The following is a 26871-nucleotide window of genomic DNA, read 5'->3' as shown; positions in this document are numbered from 1 at the left end:
GCAGTAAGTACTTTGTCAGTTTACACAACAGAAAGTGGCAGAAATGGGATTCAAATCAGGAAATCTGGTTCCAGAACCCACAACACTAAGTACATAGAGGAAGTATTCTGAATGAGAAAATTTAATACTTTTAATCTTTGAATTCAATGAAATCTAAATAATCAAACCAGGTTTAAGTGAATGTACAAACAGATTTCAAAGTGTATCTAGAAAAGTAAAAGATTAAGAAATAAGAATTGTGTCAAAAAAGGATACCCTGCAGATATCTATATAGAGTATATAGCTACAAGAAGGTACCATTACTCACATAAAAAATACAAAATAGCCCTAGCCAGTTTGGCTCAGTGGATAGAGTGTTGGCCTACGGACTGAAGGGTCCCAAGTTCGATTCCAGTCAAGGGCACATGCCAGGGTTGCTGACTTGATTCTCACAGTAGGGGGCGTGTAGGAGGCAGCCTATCAATGATTCTCTCTCACGATTAATGTTTCCATCTCTCTCTCCCTCTCCCTTTCTTTCTTAAATCAGTAAAAGTATATAAAAATACAAAAATAGATCTATAGTAAAGAAACCAGATATATATCCATATGGGAACTTAATATTATTATAAAAGTGATATTTCAAACTATTTAAAAAATCATAACATTCAATATAATTGGTACTAGGAAACTGATTGTGTACATGGAAAAATATCAAAGCCCTACCTTATCCTATATACAAAAAAAGGAGATTAGATTTCAGATACATTACGGATCTAAACATAAAATAATTTTTTAAAACTAGAGGATCATTTTATAGTCTTGAGAAGACTTTCCACAGTAAGACAAAATCAGAAAGCATGAAGAAAAAACTACAGAAAGTTTAAAACTCCTTTATATATGCCATAGATAATGGGAAAACAATATGGGGGATATATAAAGGATTAATATGCAGTATATAACTAAAAGTTCAGTTCAATAAGAGATCTAAGGTAAAATATGTAATGTTTCTTAAAGCCAGTGCTTTATTCATCTAAAAGTGAATATACACAAAAATCAAGACTTATATAAATTATAAATACCTAACATCTTTAAAAGATTTGCGTAAGGAAAAATGTTTTAATATTTATCTAGCCTTAATAGCCCAATTAACAATAATCATGAAAAGAAACAATCACTATCCTAAATCACTTCACATTTTGTAGCTAAGACAAGAGTTTAACATACTTGATGGAAAGCATGGATCATCAGGGTAAGTTTCTCTATCATATAAGAAAGGGTGATATCGGATAATCCCTTCCACTACACCGTCTCCTTCAACGTGAGCTTTGAACTCAAAACTATCAGTTGCTGTGTTTATATACAACGTCTGCATGTCATCTTGTATTTCCCTTAGGTTGACAATCTTAGGTGCCTTCCCTTTTTCAAACATAGAAATCTAAAATAAAAATAAAACAAAAATAATTAAATTCTATGGTGACTTTTGTTCTCAGCTATGATCCAACAAAGAAATAGGCAAAAACTACCTTTATTTGTACAAGTAATAATTTAGCTGAATGAAATAGATTAAATGATTTAAATAGCTATAAGTAGCATATCAATAAGAAATATACTACTAAAAAATAGAAAGTAAGCAAAAAAAGAGCAAAGCAGAGCTGAAAGACAGATAAGTCATGAGCACATTTACAAGGTGTCTTGCTAGAGGTAGGAAGTGGGACAATGATGTACATGAAATTCTAACAGAACCCAACACTCAAATGCTTTATGGTTCTAAATCTTACTTCACCATCATAAGACTTCAAAGGGAAACTATGACCCTTTTCCTCTCTGCTTTAAGACATAATATTCAGCAACAACTCATATCTCTATAAAAGACAGAGAAAAAAAGAAACTAACTATGGTAAACAAAGGTTCCAGAAAAACACATCTCTAAGAATACCTCTTTATCTGGACATCAAAATACCAAAAAACTTTAGTAAAAAGGAGAGAGAAGTTGTTTCTGTATTGTCTGATTTTTCTTATCCAGAGTCACTTGAACTGGAACAGATACCTAATAATTCATAATAGTTGAAAAAGGAACTTAATCTTACTTCAATATCAATGTTATTGAAAGGTCCAACTTCTTTTGATGTATGTTTTTCATTTCCTTTTGGGCCATGAATATAGTAGTGATAAATATGCCTAAAATACAGAAAAATAATTTTATACTTTTGATTCACATAAAATTATAGTTCATATATTCTTCTACAAAAAAAATCTATAACTACTATTTAGCAGTACTTAATAGACAATATATCAAGCTTTTTAAAACATGTATCCCATTTAATGATAAAAAATAATCCTGAGATGCAGGTATTATTATACCTCATTTTACTAGAATACATACAGAAATTGGGGTACAAGTTTATATAATTTACCTAAGTTCACAGAACCTAAGAGTTTGGAAGAGATGAGGCTTCAATCCAGGCCTTTCCTACTTCAAAGTTCACATACTTTATATTTCCAAGAAATATAATTCAAAAAAACACCAGAAGGCTAGAGGCTATACTTCTACTTGTCAGGGATGTCAAGAACTCACAATATCAAGGAGTATATAGGACTGGATATGTTTAAGATATTTGTGCAACATGAGTACATTGTTCTATAACACTCATAGTTTCTCTCCTATAGCACTGAAAAATCTTATTCTAATATTCCCCCCCAAAAAATCACTAATGCATTCAATATTATTCCACTAAAAATCACTTCATTTTTAAACCACTACTTTATTTTTAAGTAAAGGTTAAAAATTACTATATTTTGGTGACATTTTATTCAGGGCTAAAACATACCAAATCTAATTATTCCTCAAACAGGAAGTTGCAATCTTCCTTCATATAAATTTTAATTTAAAAAAATAATCGATTATCCTAGCTACTGTTTAAAATACTATTTAATAAAAGAAAATCACTAAAAATTGTGAGATATTTCTTCAGACATATCAAAAGCGTTAGCATTATAATCAAAGATAAATTACAACCATACATTAAGAGTTATTCTTTGTTAGTGTAGGCGTATGTCCTAATATGTTTTATATCAACACATAGACTTTTTTCATATTAATAGACTTGCTGCATTCATTTGATAAACACAGAATATCTACTATGTAACAGGACACACTGGGTAAAAAGCAGCGCATAAAAAAAGACATTTCAATAGGGGAAAGCAAACAAAAAAATAAGTAAAATATATGGCATGGAACATTGTGACAGATCCTATAAGAGAAGCACAAAAGAGGGCTATGGGAATGATGACACTGAATTTGATAAATTCTGGCTTATTTTTATCAAAGACGTTATAATGCCTGTGCCTCAAATATCGACCAATACATTACAGGTGACCAATAAATATTTATAGAATAGGGAACAATTTTAATGCTGACATCAGAGTACTAGTTACTATACTAAAAGGAAGAAAATGGGACAGGAGCAAAACAGATAGCCAAGAAGCTTCAATGTACCTGTAATATTTTCATTCTTAAAAACGGTAAGTAGAAACATGTCCTCAATCAAATATAAATACTTACGCTAACTGTCTTGTCCAAAGATGGAAATAATTTTTCAAGTACGATATGTGTTCTGATTGTACTCCTGTGATAACCACAGCAGTAAAGCTATTTTTTTCCTTCTCCTCTGAGATAAGACAATGTAGAAATCTCTCATCATCATTTGTAATGTGAACAGAGTCAGATGGCTGCAGAATGAATACAAATAAAACAGATTACATACACCTTAATTGTAATTATAGAAGTAATATTTTGTTATTCACTTGGATAGCTTCAAATACAGTGAGGACAGAGAAACTTTTACACAGATTGCTAATATGGCAAACATAAAGGACTATCCTTACCATAATGCTAAACCAATTTTAGAATCATGAAGAAAAGGGTAAAAAAAAAAAAAAGAAATACTGAATTTTAAAATGCTGGGAAAAATTAAGGACACTTACCCTAGAATGCAATGAGTTCTTGCTTGGGATACCTACCACTTAATTTAGTCAAGACCAATGCCCAGCCCTCCATGTTTAAGAAAATTAGGATGTGCAATAAACCTAAATAGATACTTTTCAAAAGAGGACATACAGAAGGCCAAGAGACATATGAAAACATGCTCAAAGTCACTAATCATCCAAGAAATGCACATCAAAACCACAACGAGGTATCACCTCACACCTGTCAGAATGGCTATCATCAACAAATCAACAAACAAGTGCTGGCAGAGAAAAAGGAACCCTCGTGCACTGCTGGTGGGAATGCAGACTGGTGCAGTCACTGTGGAGAACAGTATGGAGTTTTCTCAAAAAACTAAAAATAGAACTCCCATTTGACCCAGTGATCCCACTTCTAGGAATTTATCCCAAGAAACTAGAAACACCAATCTGAAAGGATATATGCACCCCTGTGTTCATAGCAGCACAATTTACAATAGCTAAGATTTGGAAACAGCCTAAGTGCCCATCAGCAGATGAATGGATTAGAAAACTGTGGTACATCTACACAATGGAATACTACGCTGCTGTAAAAAGGAAGGAACTCCTACCATTTGCAACAGCATGGATGGAGCTGGAGAGCATTATGCTAAGCAAAATAAGTCAGTTGGAGAAAGATAAATATCACATGATCTCACTCATTTGTGGAATATAATGAACAACATAAACTGATAAACAAGAACAGATCTAGAGACAGTGAAGCATCAATCAGACTGTCAAACCTCAGAGGGAAGGCAGAGGAAGGTGGGGGTAAGGGGAAGAGATCATCACCAAAGGACTTGTATGCATGCATATAAGCATAACCAATGGACACAGACACCAGGCATGAGCGGGGGGGTAGGGTAGGGGTGGATGGGAGCAATGTGGGGATAAGGACACATATATAATATCTTAATCCAGTGGTCGACAAAAACTGCGGCTCACGAGCCTCCGTTTGCCACTCTGTTGACTAATGAGTTTACCGACCACTGCCCTAGTCCTTCATAAAGGTCTTTTACTACTAATACAAGGCATGTTAGATGCATACTACTTCCATAACATCCGAAGTATAAACTAACTCAGTGGTCGGCAAACTCATTAGTCAACAGAGCGGCAAAAAGCGGCTCACGAGCCGCAGTTTGCCGACCACTGCCTTAATCAATAAAGAAGAAAAAAAATAACAAAAGAAAAAAGAAAAAGAAACCTAGGATGCAGTCTGAACTCAGATGGCTTAGTACAAAGGCACTTGTGTAATAAAATCATCTTGGGCCTCAGTCCACTTTCAGAGAATATCTATAGCTTGCAGAATGGAAATGGGAAGAAAGGCTTGGGGGGGGGGGGGTGGTTGTTTGAAGATAAATGTTATAAACTTCTTAACTTTTACTATGAATCTATATGTGTTAAAAATTGAATGCATACACACACACACACACACACACACACACACACACACACACTATGTATGTTGCCACATACTAAAAACTTGTGAAGATACACACTGAACTATTATGTCTAGGAAAATGACTTTTCTTTGTTTAATAAGCATGTATTATTACTTTCTTAATAAAACAAACCCTGCAACACCATTCAACCATCCCTTACACTAAATCACTAATATTACAGCTACAATGTATAATATAGAATATTTTTATACACTTATGAGAGTTAGAAGAATAGTTTAGGTTTACTAATTATGCAGGTTAATTATCCCAATATTTATCAAGTACCTCCCAAATCATACCTATGAGTCCACCTAGACACAAGGAGACAGGGTTCAAGATAAATGAAACAGTGCCCTTCCTCCTTACAAACTCCATCTAGTAAGAGGTGAGAAATAAATGATTACAAAACAATGTGCCATTATAAAGATATGAACCAAGAACTACAGAGTTAAGTCACCCAATAGACAGCTCAGTAAGAACATTCCAGACCAAAGAGAACATGAAGAATTGGAGAGTATAAGGGAAACACATTAGTTTAAAATATGACGAAAAGATGAAGCTGGAAACGCTGAATCAAGCAGTAGAAATGTGTGAAAGAGAGGGTAAACTATTTTAAAAGACAGAATTAAATGTGGTGAATGATTAAAAATTACTAACTGCTTGGTCAGGGGATGCTGTTAATTAAAAAGGGTAGTTATGAGAAGAAAAGGAGAGAATACGAAAGGTTAGGATAATGTTTGATTTCAGATGTACCAAGAGTAAGTTACTTATGGAACCCTGAGAAAAGAAAATCCAATTGAAATTGGAAATGAGTGTCATAGATGGTACTCAGCAACCCATTTACACCACCTTTTTATTTCCCTCCTGGCTCCGGAGAATGGAAAACCAAAAATCACATTTCTCAGACTCCCTTACATTTTGGGTTGTGGATGCAAATTAGGTTTTACCTAATTAGAAGCACTAGCCAAAGACTTTGAAGGGGGAAAGAAACAGCAGCCATTTCTTGAGGATTCCTGAAGGTTTTCTGTGATGATGAAAGATACTAAAAAGACATTATCCTGGTTCCAGCTTTAAGCGTAAGCATTAATACAGCACTGGTTATGCCAGACATTCTGTATTCCAGTGTTGGAGCAATTGTGACAGCAAGGCTTTTCCAACTCACAGGTAAGGCAGTGTATTTCTGAATTCCAGATCCAGGTCCTCCAGCCATGTGATTATAGCCTATGTTGCAGCATCCCCTGCAGGTCAACTTGGACAGTCTTAGAATCATTCCACAGGTTCAACCTAGAGTTCATTCCTTCATCCCTTCCAATAATCATGAAAGTATCTAATTCCCTTTATTAAATCCTTTTCTCTTTAAGTGCCTGGAATAGTTTGCCTTCACAGAGAGTTCAACCTGATTCAGTGTCTCAATCTTAACAGTCACTTAACAAGAAATAGATTTGAGAACTGTTGATATTAAGTGGTGCGAGCTCACACACACACAGAAAAAGCAAGACCGTTGGTTATATAAATAGAGATCAAGAACCACAATGCCACACACATTTTAGCAAATGCTAACAGATCAGGGATATAAGAGGAGTTGGGGAGGAGGGGAAGAGTATGTTAGAAAGAACAAGTCAGGAAATAAAAAAGATCAAAGATCCATTAGTACCCATGAAATGTTTGCGGGGATGAAATAAGTACAAGACACAGGAAAAGCTGTCAGAAAGGATGAACCAAGAGACCTCAGCATACAGTTTTGAAAATCACTTGTAGAAATGATAAAATTAAATACTACTATGCAAATACAATAAAATACATAAACTGTTAAATAAGTACAACAAATTTCAAAAGAAAAAAGCGAAATAAAGAAATTTCCTGGACAGAGAAGAATGTTAAGCTATAGAAAAAAGTAAAAGTAGCCAATAAACATGAAAAAAAATTTCAGCTCAGTAGCAATGAAAGAAAAAGTATTATTTTTACCTATCAAATTGTCAATATTTTGCTGCCCTCCCCTCTTTCAAAATAAGAAAATGATCAAATAGGCACTTCCATATACTTTGTTGGGAGTATATTTGATTTGGGCTCAACCTTTCAGAAAAGTTGTTTTATAATATATATTATGAACATTCATAAAGTTCATAGTGTGTCACAGCTGTTAAAATTATAATGATCTATACTAAAAAACATTATAATTCAGGCAAAATATTATGCAAAGATACTCACAGCATTATCTTTATAATTATATAAATTATATATAATTATATATACTCAAAAGAATAGTTAAGATATAGTACATTCAGTCCAAGAAATACCATGAAGCTATTTAAAGTGTGTTTAATTTAAAATGTTATTTTAAAAAATGTGGGTTCAAACTATAAGTATATAATAAAGAAGTTAGTCTAGAAGAAAATTCAACTAAACATTAAGTACCTTTTTCTGGCATTTGAGACTTTTTACTTCTTTAATATTTTCTTTAAAATTTTTATATAGTTTTAGAATTAGACAATAATTCTTAAAAACCTCAAAATTACTTTAAAATAAAGATTTTAAAATTAAAAATTCTAAAGTGTTTTGAATGGAGAAAGTTGTACAAATATAATAAATATCATGTACATGATCAAGATTATTAACATTCTGCTTATTAAAATGAGAATTTGAAAGCAAAAATTTCTAATAGAAATGAACCGCTCATTATTTTCTCTAAAGCTCTGATTTTCTAAAAGTCTATTCTTCTATCCCTGTTTTCCATTCTAGTTCTATGATTATACAACAAAGATTTAAAAACTCAAAATCAGTGCAATGAAAAAAGTTTACAATCTTATGAGCACTTTCTAGGAGGCTTACTCAGCTTTATTAAAAAAAAAAATTTGTTGTCTAAAGAATTCCAGCCTAAGAAAACACATAAATGATCACTTTTGCTATTCACATGATTAAAGAAAAAAGAATAAAATTAATGTAATTTAATTTGAAAATTCCATGCCTTCAAGTTTTTTAAAGCAACATTAATATCTTAGATAGAATTAGGAAAAATATTCTTGTCCTATCACCCATACAAAGTAATACATTAACAATTAATGAGTTAAAATGTAGTGTACCTTTCTGTTTCTAATATATCCACTATATATTGACTCTTTATTTTTCTCCTTCTTCTCAAAATCTTCTTTAGAAAGCAGAAGCTCATGAACATCTTGGGAATCTGCAGGTTTGCTTATCATCTGTTAAATATTAAGAAGAGTACTTTAAAAATTCCCAAAAGTTAAACTGATTAAAACATTTAGAGTCAACCTCAAAATAGTCTGATCAACTTTCATTTACAAGAAATTTTTTACTCACTCTGGCTGATTGTCCAACAAAGAAAACAGCCTGCTTGCCCCCAACACCAAAATAGGAAATATCACTATTTAAACTGCGTGGCACTGGTACTGGTCGAACATATCCTGAATGATCACTAAAATAAAACATTAAATTAATGGAGTGATTTTAAAGCAGCTACTTAGGCACAAAAAGAAGCTGTCACAGCACTTTTATTAAATAATCAGCTGTCACAGCACTTTTATTAATAAAATGATCCCCAAGCCAAATAATACCCTATTCAAAGATAAAAGAATCAGAGCCAGAAATCGAGACATCATCTAGTCCAAAGGTTCTCAAAGTTTATTCACCAGACCAGCTACATCAGCATCAACTGGGTACTCTAAGAAATGCAAATTCTTGGGTCTAGAAAGTCAGAAAACCTCTCAGCAAGCAGAACTAAATATCTACCTACCTACCTACCTACCTACCTACCTATACCTCTATAAACTTTCCTTCAAAACTGTTTACTGTGACAGGGGGTAGGAGAGGCTGTGGGAAGGTCAATGGGGGAAAAAAAGGAGATATAGGTACTAATATATGTAATATTTTAAACAATAAAAAAATATTTTAAAAAAAGAATCAACCAAAAAACAAACAAACTGTTTACTGCTTCAAAACTCATTAAAATATAGTCTGAAGAATAATGAAAATTATAGCAAAGGGAGTCTTATTTCCAGGTATCATGACAAATGAATAACTCTAAGTGAACCTCCTACTGGCACCACTCTGGAGAGTAGACATCCCTGTTTCCTCAAAATATAGGCAAGATCTCCAGTAACATCATTTGCCAATATCAGAAATAAATAGAATTTGGAGTGAGACTGGAACCACTATTACACTAAATGGAAAGGTTAGAGAGCAGATGTGACATAGCCGTAAAGAATTAAAGAACATAAAGATACATTCAAATAACTTACCAATAAGAAACAACAGAAAAAAAGGAATGGAAAATATCAAAGTGAGTCTAACAAATATGAACGACTGAAGGAGAATATCACACACAGTTTAAGTGTAGTTCTAGAAAAAGAAGAGAATCGCTAACAACTGCAAATATTCATGAACCATTAAAAGATGAGGCTCTATATTCAGACCAAAAAAAACCCAAACAGGATACTTAAAAAGAAATCCATAGCACAGTAAACACCAAAAACAAAACAGGTGAACTAGAAAACAGTTTGAGATATAAAACAAGTTAGCAGGCTTTGACAGCAACAATATAAGATGGTGGAATATTATCTCCAAAGTGCACAGGGAAAATCTGTCAACCTAGAATTGTGAACTAGAGCTAAATAAAGAATCTCTAAATAAAGAATATATAAAAGCCTAAGCAACCATCACAACTGAAACAACCAAATGGGTGACCAGGCCGGCAGGGGGGTTAGTGAGGGCCAACCAAACAACTGAACAAGCAGGCTGTGTGGGGTGACCAGGCCGGCAGGGGGGTTAGTGAAGGACTACCAAATGAACGAACAAGCAGGCTGCGTGGGACAACCAGGCCAGCAGGGGGGGCAGTTAGGGGTGACCAGGCAGGCAGACAGGTGAATAGTTAGGGGCCAGTGGTCCTGGATTAAGGTCGGGCCTAAACTGGCAGTTGGACATCCCCTGAGGGGTCCCAGATTGGAGAGGGTGCAGGTTGGTCTGAGGGCCCCCCCTCCCCATGCACAAATTTCATGTACCGGGCATTTAGTTTATAGCTAAAAACCAAAGGAATTTGCCATTAAGATATTGGCTCTAAAGGAATGTTTCTACAAGCACATCTGATATGAAAGTTTATCTTAACACTAGAGTCCCAGTGCATGAAATTCGTGCACAGGGGGGCGTCCCTCAGCCTGGCCTGCACCCTCTTGCAATCCGGGACCACTGGCTCCTAACCGCTCTCCTGCCTGCCTGCCTGATCGCCCCTAACCACTCGCCTGCCTGCCTGATTGCCCCTAAACGCCTCTGCCTTGTCCCCCACCACGGCTTCATTCGGAAGGACATCTGGAAGGACATCTGGAAGGTAGTTCAGCTTCCGGTCTAATTAGCATATTACTCTTTTATTATTATAGATGGTAAGTACAAAGGTAACTTTTAAAATGTGTTAAGTTGTTTGCTAAATGTGTTGTTAGAAAAAAATGCTGTGCATAAATTGTGAGATTTCTAAAAAGTCTAACACTAGACAATGAAAGAATTATTTTGGAGAGGAAGTGGACAGAGCTAAAATGTTCCAAATTCTTTAACATGGCAGGAGGGAGATATTTTAAACTTAGAATCCTAAAGTTAAATATGCATTTTAAAATTTCAAAGACAACCAGGAAAATAAACATACAATTTCTAAAATATTAAAGAGAAAAAAAGTGGAGCAAGATTTTAAAAAGCATTAACAAAAAGATGCAATGAATTTTTGAAAAAAGGAAACAAAACAGAAATAATGGGATAAAGATATTTTAATTGGTATAATAAAGTCCTCATTCCATATATTCATGATCAAAATAAACATAAAGACAACAATAACCAGGTAAGACACAGTAATGCCAGACCTACAAAACAAAACACACCAAAAAGCTGCCCCCCACAACATAGAAAGACATCATACACAAACCCATCTCTATACATCATAGACACAAACATGTCCCCTCACAACCCACATAAAATGCCTCCAAACAAAAAAACATGCATACACAAATACCCACACAAAATAAACACACCACCCCATACACCATGGATGCACTTTTACACTGCCCCCCAACAAAACACACACCCACACATACACACACCAAACATAAAAAGAACATTTTAAAGAGTCAAAGGAAGTAGTCACAATACATATTGAGAAACAAAAATAAGAATGACAACTTTCTCATAAATTATGCAAGTCAGCAGAAAATGGAGTGACTTACTTATCTGATTGATTTTACAGAGGATGGGAGAGGGAGAGAGAGATAAACATCAATGCTGAGAGAGAATCATTGATCGGCTGCCTCCTGCACACCCCCTACTGAGGATCAAGACCACAACCAGGTCATGTGACCTGACCAGGAATCAAACTGCAACACTCAATCACTGACCCACACCAGCTGAACATGACATTTTAAAAGAACTGAAATTTTTGTTGTTATTAATCCTCACCCGAGGATATTTTTCCATTGATTTTTTGGAAGGGAGGGGGAGAGACAGAGTATCATTGATGTGAGAGAGGCACATCTATTGGTTGCCTCCTGCATGTGCACCAACCAAGGTCGGGGATACAGCCTGCAACCGAGAGGTATGTCCTTGACCAGAATCAAACCCGAGACCCTTCAGTCCTTGGGCTGATGCTCTATCCACTGAGCTAAACCAGCTGGGGCGAAATTTTTAAAAATATGTTTTTATTAATTTTTATAGAGAGAGCAAAGAAGAGGAAGAGAGAGAAACATCAAGGAGAAAAACATCATCAATCAACTACCTCCTGCATACTCTCTACTGAGGATGGAGCCAGCAACCCGGGCATGTCACCTGACCAGGAATTGAACCAGCAACCTCTTGGTTCATGGGTCGATGCTCAACCACTGAGCAACACTGGCCGGACAATGTACTGAATTTTTTAACAAACTCAATCTAAAATTCTATACGCAGCAAAAAAACTTTTAATGGAGCAGGAGAAAATATAGATTTTATCATACGTACAAAAGTTGAAAATTCATCAAGAGCAAAGTTGAGTTACAAAAACTGTTGAAAGACCTTCAAGAATGAAAATGATGCTAGATTTACACAAAGGAACTAAGACCACCAGAAATGGTAAATATGTGGGCAAATATAAGTTGACTCAAGCAGATACTTTTATGTGAACGGTCATAGCAGCATTATTCACAATAGACAAAAGTTAGAAACAACCCACGTGTCCATTAACCTACAAATGGAAAACAAAACGTAGTTAGCTGTACTAAAGCCATAAAAAAGAATGAAGTTCGGAAGGATTCTACAACATGAATAAATGGTGAAAACATTATGTTAAATGAAAGAAACCAGATATAAAATGACAAATGTATGATTCTTCTTAAATGAGGTACCCAGAATAGGCAAATTCATTGAGACAGAAAGTAGCACAGTCGTTACCATCAACTGAAGGTAGTTACTATTTAATGGGCAGAGTTTCAGTTCAGCGAGGATGTAAAATTCTGGTAATACATAATGGTATTAGTTAAAAAAAACAATGAATATAATTAATACCACTGAATTGTGCACTTTAAAGTGGTCACAAAGGCAAACTTTATGTTATTCTTTTTTACCACATTTTTTAAAGGACTGTTAAAAAGACAAACTTATAGAATCAAAAAGTAGAAAAGTGGTTGGTTGACTGGAGCTGGGGAGTGAAGGAAATAGGAAGAGGTTGGTAAAGTTTCAGCTAAAAGATGAATAAGGTCTGCAGATGTAATGCCTAACATGATGACAACAGTCAATGACATTGTAATGTGTAATTAAAATCTGCTAAGAGAGCAGAACTTAAATGTTCTCACCAAAAAAATGTGAAATGATTAACGTGTTAACTAGATGAAAAGAATCCTGTTTAAAGCAAAATAAACAGAATACACTTTGATATTTATAATATACTAGAGGCCCGATGCATGAAAATTCATGCAAGAGTAGGCTTTTCTTCCCCTCGACTGCTTGCACCAGCTTCCTTCCGGCACCCAGGACCCGGGCTTCCCTCCTCTGGCTGCCCACAGGCACCCAGGACCCGGGCTGGCTTCCATCCAGCCCTGGCTTCATTAGGAAGGACATCCGGAATATGTCTGATCTAATTAGCATATTACCCTTTTATTATTATAGATATTAATGCAAAGTGTATAAAGCCAAAAGCACAAAGATCAAGAAAGGGTAAATGGCCGAAACCGGTTTGGCTCAGTGAATAGAGTGTCGGCCTGCGGACTCAAGGGTCCCGGGTTCGATTCCGGTCAAGGGCATGTACCTTGGTTGTGGGCATATCCCCAGTGGGGGGTGTGCAGGAGGCAGCTGATCGATGATTCTCTCTCATCGTTGTTTCTGACTCTCTATCTCTCTCTCTTCCTCTCTGTAAAAAAAAAAAAATATCAATAAAATATAAAAAAAAAAAAAAAAAAAAAGAAAGGGTAAATGAAGTGAGTGTAACTGTTGCAATATATTTTTACTATTTCTGTAAAAGAGTATGGTATTACTTGATATAGGCTATAAAGTAAAGATGTATATTATGAATCCCAAAGTTACCAGCAAGACAACAAAACAGAGTAACAGCTAATAAGCCAACAAAATAAATAAAATGGAATCACACCCACAAACAAAATATTCAACTTGAAATAAGGCAAAAAAAATAAAGAAAACAGGAACAAAAATGACAGGAAAAATAAAAAAATAACAAATATGGTATGTTCATATCTAAATATGCCGATAATCACATTAAATATAACTGGTCTAATTAGATTGGTCAAATTTTAATATATAACTATATGCTACCTAAAATTTACTCTCTTTAAATATAAACAGACAATGGGTTAATAGAGTGGAAAAGAAGTATAATTTTAACGCTAATGAAGAGAAAGCTGGTGTAGCTTTATTAACACCAGATAAAGTGGGGATAAAGAAAAACAATTAAATATGTGGGTAAATAAAATATATTACCATTCTCCTTTTGAGTGTTTTAAAATTAAGTTAGACCAGTGGTCGGCAAACCGTGGCTCTCGAGCCACATGCGGCTTTTTGGCCCCTTGAGTGTTCTAACGCCACTTCTTCAAAATAGACTTGCCCAGGCCGAAAACCGACTTCTGCGCATGGGCCACAAAGTTTCAATCGCACTGTACGTGTGCGCCCGCACGTGGTATTTTGTGGAAGAGCCACACTCAAGGGGCCAAAGAGCCGCATGTGGCTCACAAGCCGCCATTTGCCGACCACTAAGTTAGACTGTTGAAATCAAAATAACACTGTCTGATGTAGTTCTCAATGTATGTAGAGGTAATATTTAAGAAAACTAAATTATAAATGGAAGAGGGTTAAGGGACCTAAACAATTTGACGAAAATCTCTGCAAATCACTTCAAGCGGTATCACATCCAAACTAGTAGATTGTAATAAGTTATGTATGTATACAGAATTCCCTAGAACAGTGGTCGGCAAACTCATTAGTAAACAGAGCCAAATATCAACAGTACAACTGAAATTTCTTTTGAGAACCAAATTTTTTAAACTTAAACTTCTTCTAACGCCACTTCTTCAAAATAGACTCGCCCAGGCCGTGGTATTTTGTGGAAGAGCCACACTCAAGGGGCCAAAGAGCCGAATGTGGCTCACGAGCCACAGTTTGCCGACCTCGGCCCTAGAACAATCATTTAAAACAAAAAAGGCAGCCTGGCTGGTGTGGCTCAACAAGGAGGTCACTGTTCCAATTCCTTCAGAGCACATGCCCAGGTTGCAACCTCAATTCCCAGTGGGGGCATGCAGGAGGCAGCCGATCAATGATTCTCTCTCATCATTGATGTTTCTATCTCTCTTTCCCTCTCCCTTCCTCTCTGAAATCAATAAAAATATACTTGAAAAAAAGGAAACACTAAAAAACACAATTAAGAAAATGGTATACTAAAATATGTTCAAGTAAACTACAAGGCCAGAAAAGAGAGAAATGCAAATCAAAGAGAAGAGAAAAGTTAAAACCTAACATACTTATGTCCTAAAATATTAATAATCACAATAAATGTAATGGCACAAATACACTAACTAAATTAGCAGAGTGAATAAAAAAAATGACCCAACTATATGTTGTCTACAAGAAACTAATTTCAAATATGATGACTTAGTGATACAGGTAATTTAAAAGAAAATGCATGGGGGGGGGGGGAAGAAAATGTAAGAGAAAAGATATACCGTGCAAACATGAATGAAAAGAAAGATGGCATAGCTACAAATATCACATAAACTATGCTTTAGAGCAAGACAATTACCAGAGACAAATAGTATTACATAACGGTAAAAGGGTCAGTCCATCGAGAAGTCATAACAATCTTGTGTATACACAAAAAAACACAGGTTCAAAATATGCAGAGCAAAAATTTAGAGAACTAAAAAAATAAACGTGTAAATAAACGGGGACTTCAATACCTCTCCTTTTAGTCACCATCACACAGAAAATCCGTATGGATATCAAAGAACTGAAAATATTATCAACCAATTGAATCTAACTGACATTCACAGAACATTCCTCCCAATAGCAGAAGAATACACATTCCTTCCAAAGACACTTAGAAAAGTCACCAAAATAAATCATATCCTGGTACACAAACCAAACCTCAAGAAATCTAACAGAACTGAAACCATAAAGATTATGTTCTCTGACTATACTGAGATTAAACTAGAAATCAAAATACCAAAAGAAAATCTATTGAGACTACTTGGAAACTGAACAACACATTCTTAAAACAATCCATGGATCAAAGAGCAAGTTGCAAGGAAAATAAAAATGAACTAAATGAAAGTGAAAATAAAGCATATCAAAACTTGTGGGATGCAGCAAAAGTAGTCCTGGAAGAAAACTTTTAACACAAAATATTCATCTTAGAAATGGTCTCAAATCAATAATCTTACGATTCCATATCAAGATACTACAAAAAGCAAAATAAACTCAAAGAAAGAAGGACATAATAGACATAAGAGCAGAAATCAATTAATTTGAAAACAGAAAAATGACAAAGAAAATTCATCAAAGTGAACACCGGTTCTTTGAAAAACATTACCAGCAATCATATGGCAGTAAACTTGAAAATTTAATGAAAAAAGATTAACTCCTAGTAAAATGACTTACTAACACTAAATAAGAAATAGCCTAAATATTCTTCTAACTCTTTGAAAGAAACCAAAGCAATAGTTTAAAGTTCCTTCCACAAAAAACCTACCAGACCCAAATGTTTTCCTAAGTTTAAGTTGTAGAAGTATAAATTAATACAATCATTTTGGAAAAATAATTTGTCATTACCTTGTAAATTATAATTTCATTTTTATAATCCATAAATTCCCTCCTAGGACTATAACTAAGAATTTAACATAGATTTGGACCAGGACACATAACACAACACTACAAACACATCATATACAAGACAGTACTTCTCACAGCTGCCAAAATTTGAAGGGGAAAGTCAAATGCCCACTGACTGAAGACTGGATAAATACAATGGATTTCTTGTTGGAATACACAAAAGATTATATGTTGTAAAAAAGAATCAACTATAGACCCACACAAAGATGAAATCTTAGTAACCTAATATTTAGTGAAAATGCAAGTCCCTTGTACACCAACATACAATATTCATAATATCAAAACACAAGCAAAATTGGATATATACTTTCCTTTTTTAATCCTCATCCAAGGACATGCTTCAAGAGAGGGAGGGAGGGAGGCGGGGAGGAAGGTAGGTAAAGAGAGTGAGAGGGAGGGGGAGGAAGAGAGAGAGAGACAGAGAGAGAGAGAGAGAGAGAGAGAGAGAGAGAGAGGCATTGATGTGTGAGAGAAAACATAATCTCCCACATGCGCTCCGACTGGGGGGTCGAACCTGCAATCCAGGCACTTTCCCTCATTGGAAATTGAACTGGCAACCCCTTTGTGCACAGGATGACACTCAACCAACAGAGCCACTCCGGTCGGGAGGATATATACATTTATTTTAATTAAGAAAATAGAAAAGCAATTCAATATAGTAGTTAACTTTGGTGGAAGAAAAGTAGAATAAGAGAGGAACACACAGATATAAGTTATAATAAATATTCTACTTATTGTACTGGGTGGTAGTATATGGTTATCCAACTTATTAAATTTTACAATATAGATAAACTTTAAAACAGGAAGGACTGAATTAATAACTTTTTATAAATCAAGAATCATGATTAATCAAATTCTATGAACCCAATGTTCATTAAAAAAAATAAAAGGAGTAAATAGGTTCTAATACTTTAGTTACTATGGCAACACTTCTAGGAATAGGCTAAAAATACCCTCCCCTAAATATTCTCCTTAAAATACATATGAGGAAATATATAAAAGTTTAGGGAGGGGAGAGCTCAGAAGTAAAACAGTATATACATACTTAACCTGATTCAAAACTAAGAAACTCTGTTCTGATTAGGAATCACTCAGCCGTAAGTTTCCTTTTTCAACCCAAACCATCCATGCAAACCAAACCTAGGAAAATCAATGTATATAAGGCTGAAATGCAAATAAGGCTGAAAACAAAAAGTTCCAGTAGGTTTCAAACTTGTGTGCGTACAAAAAAATTCCTATATCCACACTAAAGGGCTACATAAATATCGCTTCATGAAGTAGGAGCAAAAAGTAACCTAAGAACTTATGAAACAATTTTGCATCGCAGAAGCAGTCCTCTGGAGAATTTAGAAAGTCACCTTCCTCAGGAATAAATTTGTATCACAGTCCATAAGGATTTCAGAAATTATTTCATTCATATTCTTATACAATATAAGCAGGCATTTTATCTTTGTCAAGTAAGAGTATTTGATTTATTAGAAGAGAGAAAAGCAAAATCCACATTGAAACAAGTAATAAAAAGGAACAAAAGAAATGATCAAATTAGTAACAGAAACTAAAAGCAAACTAAGTGACTTCCAGGAATTATGGTAGAATGACTACATATGTGAGCATTTATATCTCACTATTGAAAACAACTTAATTAAAGTAGGATGCCAGAATGTTACACACTCTTTCTTTAAATTCAAGTGAATAAATGTATGTCAGAAAGTAAGTGAAACTCATCTTAATATGCAGAAAAATACTGAAGACAAAAGAGCTTTTTCTTTAGAAAAATTAGGGGGAAATCCTGTTGAGAGATAATTTCTGCAACCTAAAAGTGGCACGGGAAATGGGTCATGTAGTATGACTCATTTTTATTTTCTCAAAAATGGTTCCCTGAATTGAGGAACCTATTAATTTCTGAACAAGGTGAAAGTGCAGAAATTAGCACTGATCCAACACACACTTGATTATGGTCACCCAGAAGACCTCACTAATGTCACCCTTCTTTCTTCCAGAAAATAATTAAATGAACACATAATACAACTATGTTCTAGCTATCTAATTTAATTTCCAAGACAATGATTATAATAGTGCCCAAGTCATGAGAAAATTTTCTAGATTCATGTAATGTTCTATATCTTAATAGTGGTTTGGATTACATAGTGTATGTATCAAAATTCAGTTATTAGGGCGAGAACTTCCAAATGGCAAAGTAAGGACCTATGAAAATCTACTCATTAATAAAAGCAATGAAAGACTCAAAATAATTGTCAAAATCAACTTTTTCATAACTCTAAAAATTAATCAAAGTCTTGCAACAAAGGTGTTTTTGTTCAAGACACATGGCTGAATCTTGGTAAAACAGCTAGCTTTGTGATATTTTTAACATGCCCTATTCCATACCCTTCTCACCAGCTCCACAGAAGTCTTGAAAACCAACAGCCCTGCAATCATGGTGAAAACCAGTGGCTTAGGAGTCACTAGAGTAAGTTTGGAGCTCTCTGTACAATTGTCATTATTGGATCTAAAAGTTCTCCAGAAACCTCCACTCAGGATTTGTCTTTATGTGACGTAAGTCAGAACTTGCTCACTGTGAACACCTTTTTCCTTGGGTCACTTGTCAAAACAATCAGAGGCAATAGTTGAGCATCACAGCTGACTAAAGCAATGAAAACAATTGGGAGAAAACAAGAATTTGGCCAAAAACTTACAAGGAAAAGCTGGGGACTAAGAAGTCAATATGGTTTTTAAAAGCACCAACATATTCATGATAATTGAGGTCACAATCGTGTGCGGGGCTGCCCACATACAAGCTCAAGAAAGAATTGAGAAGGCCAAACTCTCGTTTCTGGCTGACTTTGAGGTCCTGTTTAAGCAAGAAGTAAATGCTAAGAAAGAGTTGTAAGTTTCCTGCCGCAACACTAAAAATATAGACCGATGTGCACAGAGAAACCCTTGGCAAAACCTGGGATACTTACTGGTTCCACACATTTAAGGACATCACTAGGTTAACCACTAAGCTAGCAGAGGCTTCAGTGGCAACACAAGATAAAGAATTCAGATTTTACATAATTTAGGGAAGTCACTACACAAACATCAATGACAAAAAAACAAACAAACAACCAGAAGCAACAACAATCCCTGTGAAGGGAAATAAATCTGACTTCCAGAGTTACCCACATTATATTACTTAAAATGTCCTGTTTTCAACAAAAAAAATGAGTGACACACCTAGACATATTAAAATATGGTCCCCACACAGAAAAGCAAGTTGTCAGTAGAAACCATGCCAGGGAAAGCACAAGCTTTGGACTTACTAGACAAAGATTTAAGTCAACTATTTTAAATACATTCAAGGAAGTAACAGAAATCATATCTAATGAAGTAAAGTATGAGAACAGTGTTTCACCAAATAGAGAATAATAACAGAAATTATTTTAAAAGAACCAAACAGAAATTTTGAAATTGAAAAGAAGAATAATTGAAATGAAAAAGTCAGTTAAGTGGCTCATGAACAAATATGAATTGGCAGAAGAATTAGTAAACTTAAAAGGCAGATTGATTGAGATTATTCAATCTGAGGATCAAACAGAAAAAAGAAATGAACAAAGCCTCAAAAACTGATGGCCATCATCAAGCTTATCAATATATGGATAACAGGAGTCACAGAAAGAGAATAGGGAGAATACTTGAAGAAATAATGGCCAAAAACTTGCCAAATTTGATGAAAACATTAATCTATACATCCAAGAAGTTCAGAAACACAAAATAGGATTAAATGAAAAAACACCCAAACCTAGACATAACAGAAACAAACTGTCAAAAGCCAGAGAAAAAAGACAGAATCTTGAAAGCAGATAGAGAGAAGAGATTAGTCATATACAAAGAATGCTCGGTGAGATTAACAGCTGATCCTTCATCAGAAACTATGGAGTCAGTCAGGAAGCAATACCATATGCCAGGTAGTCACTTGGTCTTCACAAACCTTATGAGGTATTATCCCCATTTTACAGGTATGTAAACAGAGACAAAGAGAAGTAAAGTACCTTGATCAACTTTAGTCTAGAATTCAAACCAGGCTAAATGATTCTAAGCCCTTCTTCATTATATTGCCTCTCACCATGACACTGTAAGTCTTTACAAATTTGATAAAGATTGTAAGGGTGCTACAATTTCAGCAATGAGAAGACAAAGGTGTTAATTACATTAACTTTTAATACATTATTGAGATTAATCCTTAAATTTGGGTGACTTTACTTTACATAAGAAATACCAAAACAGGACATGAACAAATACTAACTACTTAATAAGAATGCCAATAGATCTTCCCAAGTATGTTTCCTCAAGTATACAACAGAGCTTAAAATATCAAAAGACTTGTGGATCACTGGTTACTAGAATTGAGTTAATATCCCAAGGACCTAATCATTATATTCCTGACTGTTTCTAGTATATTTTGTTTCCTCTACAACATTTTTATTCAGGATATTTTTTACAAACACATTCTGATGTAAACTCCTGACTAGATTCTATTTCCTAGCAGTTGTAAATGTTTTGTAACGCAGAGCCCCAAAAGTAGATTAAGACCCAAAAGTAGAGTAATAGAGCTCAACAGAACTACGTGCATTAGACATTTAGACATTTTTAAGTGGTATTAGTGATTTCTAATGCCTATTTTAAAACCATTCTACTCCTCCAGAGACTACACAACTTCCAAACTTAGTAAGAAAAAAGGGAAATGCCTCAAAGTACTCAACTTATCAACATAACTCTTACATACTTCAGAAAATGCAAAAACCATTGTTCAATGAACGGGCACAATATGATTTACAGTAGTTTTGACAACTTCTAAACTAAGTTTTGATCATAAAAATTCTATAATATAAAAAAATCCAAGTAAATATGCTAATAACATCAAAACCTCCAATGTATCATGTATAACTAAAGAAATATGAGTTCTTATCCTTATTAAAATACCCAGCTGCCCATAAAAAAGTGAGTAACATTTTCTAACCTTTCAAAATCTCCTTGCCTTGTAAACTTGGACAATCTATACACAGCCCAGTTATTAAGCTGTTTAGAGGTCATTCCTCTTCCATTATCTATCACTGTGACAGCAGGTTTTCCTTGTGTTTCATCAAAATGCTATAAAATAAAATAAGTTCAAAAAGACAGAAGAAGTCAAATCAATATTAAAAACATAAAAAGTTAAATATAGAAAAATGATTCAATGGGCTCACTCATACATTTCTGGTGGAATTATAAATTAATACAACTTTCTTAAAGGCACTTCAGCTGTATAAATCAAAAGTCTTAGAATTCTTCATGTCCTTTAATCCAGAAATTTCATTTCTTAAATTTACCTTGATGAATTAATCAGAGATGCAAAGAAAGACCTATAAGGATGTTTATCATGTCAGCATTGCTTACAATGGCTAAAATATAGAAAAAAACCTAAATGTACAATAATAGTAGGCTGACTTATATTATATTTATATTATACTAGAGGCCCAGTGCATGAAATTCATGCACGGGTAGGGTCCCTAGCAGCTGCCAGCCGGGGCCTTCCTTTGTTCCGCGCTGCCCCCTGGAGGTCAGCACATGACATAGTGATCGATCAAACTCCCGGTCAGTCGAATTCCCGAGGGGACACTAGGCTTTTATATAGAGAGATTTTTTATTATAATATAATTTATATCATAGCCAATAAACCAACCTGCAGCAATGGTATATTACATTGCAAACATTCATGAGATGGCAATGTACTTACTGTTGAGGGAAAGAAGATCACAAAAACAAAATGTACATTATAATCACACATATGCACAGAAAAAAGGACATGTGAAAAATTTTAACAATAGATGAAGAGATACCAGATAATTATTTATTTTAATTTCTTTATTTTTTACTTTTTCCCCAATTAACTTGTACTGCTTTTATAAAAGGAAAAGCTAAATTATTTAATAGTATTATCTTCTTACCAATTTGATTTGTATTTTTCTAATCCCAGTGTTACGAGAAGTAGCAGACAACGAATTGTCAATTAACTCTGCAAGAGCAAATGCTGGAAAAGATGAGAAAACATTATTGCTTTAATTTTCCCTTCCAAATACTTCATACAAAATTTCACAGAAGAAATTCTGAAGTACTGTAAGCCATCACTTTTATTTTCAAAATAACTAGAATTAAAATATTATCCTGATCCTAAGGATGCTATACATAATTAAAGGCATCATCACCAATCACCACCAGCATAAAAAAGCAGTCATCACCCAATACTTGTATAGCGTTATATGGCATGTCTCAGCCAACCATGATTCCTGGCCTCACAGAGTTTATAATCAAAAAACAGACATACAGACATAAGAGACAGAAGACTTTTACAATAAAAATCCAATTATTAAGTACTCTATAGTATGTAATCACATCATCAAAAAGTCGAAAGTAAGTACATATAGAGAAATGAAGACAAGTATAAAGCAATTCTAAACGTGTGTGTGTGTGTGTATTAATAGCTAATTTAGATATAGAAATCTTATGACAGCAACCTGTCAAGCAGCAGAACACGTCTGGTTAACTGACACAGAACTGCTATTGATTTTCTACTACACAACCAACTGGATGTTTCATGTATCACTGGCTCTGCTTTGTTCCAAATATTCTTTCTTCAAGGTCACTACTTAAATTATTTCTCACTTTTATTCCCTTTACTAGAGGCCCAGTGCACGAAAATTCGTGCACTCGGGGGGATCCCTCAGCCCGGCCTGCACCCTCTCACAATCCGCGACCCCTCGGGTAGGGTTCCTAGGCCTGGCCTGAGATCAGGGCCTATTGGGGCTTTCCTTCTACTGGCTGCCGGCAGCTGGCTCCACCCCCGCCGCTGCCACTGCTGGCCATCTCTGCAGCGCTGGCCCCCCTCCCCTGCCACCCATGGCCTCCCTCTGCAGGCAACAGGCATGAGGTGCAATGGCTTGGCTGGCCTGGGCCTCCCTCTTCGGGATGATTGCTGGCCGGCCACATACCTGCCACAGAGTTGCCTTGGGTGGCCTGGGCCTCCCTCTTTCTTTGCTGGGGGGCAGGGCCAGCCCACGAGGGGCCATCTGCCTAACTGCTGGCCTGCCTACCTGATCGTCCCTAACTATTATACCTGTCTGCCTAATTGCCCCTAACTGCTTGCTTGGGGGCAGGGCCAGTCTGGCAAGGGGCTGTCTGCCTACCTGATTGCCCCTAACCACTGGCCTGCCTACCTTATCACCCTTAACCACTTGCCTGCCTACCTGATTACCCCTCCTTGCTGGGGGGTGGGGCCAGCCCTACGAGGGGCCGTTTGCCTACCTGATGGCCCCTAACCACTGGCCTGCCTACCTGATCGCCCCTAACCACTTGCCTGCCTACCTAATCACCCCTAACCGCTGGTCTGCCTACCTGATCACCAGTAACGACTCTGCTTGCCTGCCTGATCACCCCTAACTGCTTGCTTGGGGGCGGGGCCAACTTAGCGAGGGGCCATCTGCAAACCTGATCGCCCCTAACTGCTAGCCTGCTTACTTTATCACCACTAACCATTGCCCGCCTGTGTGATCACCCCTAACCACTTGCTTGGTGGTGGGGCCAGCCCGGCGATAGGCCATCTGCCTACCTGATCGCCCCTAACCACTGGCTGCCTACCTGATCGCCCCTAACCACTGGCTGCCTACCTGATCGCCCCTAACCACTTGCCTGCCTACCTGATCACCCCTAACTGCTGATCTGCCTACCTGATCACCCCTAACCACTCTGCCTGGCTGTGTGATCACCCCTAACAGCTTGCTTGGTGGTGAGGTCAGCCGGGCAAGGGGCCGTCTGCCTACCTGATCGCCCCTAACCACTCTGCCTGCCTGCCTGATTGCCCCTAACTGTGCCTTGGGAGTGGGGCTAGCCCGGCAAGGGCCCATGGTGGTTCTGGTCTCTGGTCGTTCCGGTCATTACACCTATGGTGGCTGGCCTTTTATTATGTACAGGATTAGAAAAAAGAGCATAGCAAATGTCTGTCTCTTACTTCCTTTGAAGCTTAATAAAACTAAAGTTGTTTTTGAAGCTTAATAAAACTAATACTACTCTGTAGTTTAGAGTAGCACTCCAGCAAGCCCTTCCACACTCTGAACACTTACAGGATGGCTATCTTTATAAACCAGCTAGAAGTAAGATATGTATAATGATCTGGTTAAGGGTAATAACTTTAAAAAATGGAAAAGGAACACTGTAGGAAATGGGGAGAAAAAAGAGGTAAGAGTAATTTGGGAGAAAGAAATGAATACGATTTAGCACTTGATTACATATAAAAGGAGAAAAAAAAAAGAAAGAAAGCTAAGACAGTTTTGGGTGTTTGCTCCAGAACACCGTACAATTGGTCATATTTCCCATAAAGGAAAAATTTAGAGGGAGGAAAGAAAAATTCAGTTTTGGAGGCAATGTCCTACCACTATATCAAGTTCAATGAGTAAAGGTGTTCCAAAGAGAGCTGGAACAGTTATCGCACTTACTTGGGAGAATAGAGATAGCTACAGATATTTTTGCTTCACTGACATAGAATAGTTAAAGCTTGGATCAGTAGTTAAGAGAAAAGTATAAAAAGAAATGATCAGCATGACCTGAAGAGATGTCCACCATACAGTCAAGAATAACCCAGGGTAAAACCAAAGGCAAAGGAAAGAGAATCAGAGAAAGACCCAGGAATCCTATATAATAAAGAGGTAATATGCAAATTGACCCTCACACCCTCGCACAAGATGGCCACCACAAGATGGCCACCCCACGTCATCACAAGATGGCCACCCCCAAGTCGTCTCAAGATAGCCGCCCCCACATCATCACAAGATGGCTTCCCCCACATTGTCACAAAATGGCTGGCAGGGGAGAGCAGTTGGGGGTGACCAGGCCTGCATGGAAGGGCAGTTGGGGGCGACTCAGGGCAACCGGGCCTGCAAGGGAGGGCAGTTAGGGGTGATCGGGCTGGCAGGGGAGGGCAGTTGGGGGCAATCAGGCTGGCAGGGGAGCAGTTAAGTTCTTGTCAATCAGTCCAGCAGGGGAGTGGTTAGGGGGCTATAAGGCTGGCAGGCAGAGTAGTTGGGGGCAATCAGGCAGCCAGGAAGGCGAGTGGTTAGGAGCCAGCAGTCCCGGATTGTGAGAGGGTTGTCCGACTGTATGACATCCCCGAGGGGTCCCAGATTGGAGAGGGTAAAGGCTGGGCTGAGGGACACCTCCCCAGTGCTCGAATTTTGTGCACCGGGTCTCTTGTATAATATAAAGTCACAAAAATCAAACCAAGAGTTTAAACAGTGAGATTCCCTGCTTATTCATATAATGATAGGAATGAAAACTGGTTGAAACCAATCTGAATGGTAATTATTCTCTATCAAAAGTCATAGAAATGAATATACCTATTCACTCCATGACTGTACATTTAAAAATTGATCCTCAGAGAAAGAATTTAAGCACCCACTATTTGCCAGGCATTGTTCTATGAATTGAACACAACAGACAAAAATCCAGTTCTTGTCTTGTGGAGTTAACATTCTAGTGATGAAAGGTGGAAAATCAAATATTAGATTAATATACACTCTGGACATAGATTGGCTGAGATTTAAATCTTGGTCCCATTATTTATTCAATGTGTGATGCTCCTTAACTTTTCTGTGCCTCAATTTCCTCCTCTGAAATTTGGAGTCCTATCTAATAAAGAAGGAATATGCTAATTGACCATCATGCCCTCACAAAGATGGCGGCACCCACAGCCAATAGGGAGATAATATGCTACTTGAATGCCACACCCTCAAAGATGGCAGCGCCCACAGCCACAAGATGGCGGTGCCCAGTCCCCTCGGCCCTGTCGGGGTGGCAGGCGCGTGGCACAGCCGGGCCCACCCCTAGGCGGGTCCGGCCACTCCGCGAGCCTGCCTCCGGAGGCCCCCAGTCCCTTCAGCCCCCCAGCCGCCCAGGGCCAGCCCAAGGTGCAGGCAAGCCTTGGATGGCGGCTGCCCAAAGCTCAGGTAACCAGGGCCAGCCGAGGCTTGCATTGCCAGCAGTGGCAACATCAGAGGTGTGGTGGGGGTGTCGCCTTCCCCTGATCGCT

The 26871-nt window shown here is 36.7% G+C and overlaps 1 protein-coding gene across 1 annotated transcript in view; it reads right to left on the bottom strand.

The window, feature by feature from the left end:
• SMCHD1 (structural maintenance of chromosomes flexible hinge domain containing 1) overlaps positions 1 to 26871 on the bottom strand; it is a 159359-nt gene that overhangs the window by 117443 nt on the left and 15045 nt on the right. Inside the window, exons 4-10 of the mRNA XM_054723730.1 lie at positions 22742 to 22824; positions 21775 to 21905; positions 8742 to 8856; positions 8504 to 8623; positions 3542 to 3708; positions 2067 to 2157; positions 1204 to 1414 (exon numbers count right to left, since the gene is read on the bottom strand). Coding sequence (XP_054579705.1) covers positions 1204 to 1414; positions 2067 to 2157; positions 3542 to 3708; positions 8504 to 8623; positions 8742 to 8856; positions 21775 to 21905; positions 22742 to 22824 — 918 coding nt within the window. The remainder of the gene's footprint in view (positions 1 to 1203; positions 1415 to 2066; positions 2158 to 3541; positions 3709 to 8503; positions 8624 to 8741; positions 8857 to 21774; positions 21906 to 22741; positions 22825 to 26871) is intronic.

The sequence above is a fragment of the Eptesicus fuscus genome, chromosome 12, assembly GCF_027574615.1.
Source record: "Eptesicus fuscus isolate TK198812 chromosome 12, DD_ASM_mEF_20220401, whole genome shotgun sequence".
In the NCBI taxonomy this organism is placed as follows: Eukaryota; Metazoa; Chordata; class Mammalia; order Chiroptera; family Vespertilionidae; genus Eptesicus; species Eptesicus fuscus.
The sequence above is the reverse complement of the archived record's forward strand: the minus strand, read 5'-3'. Positions and strand labels throughout refer to the sequence as shown.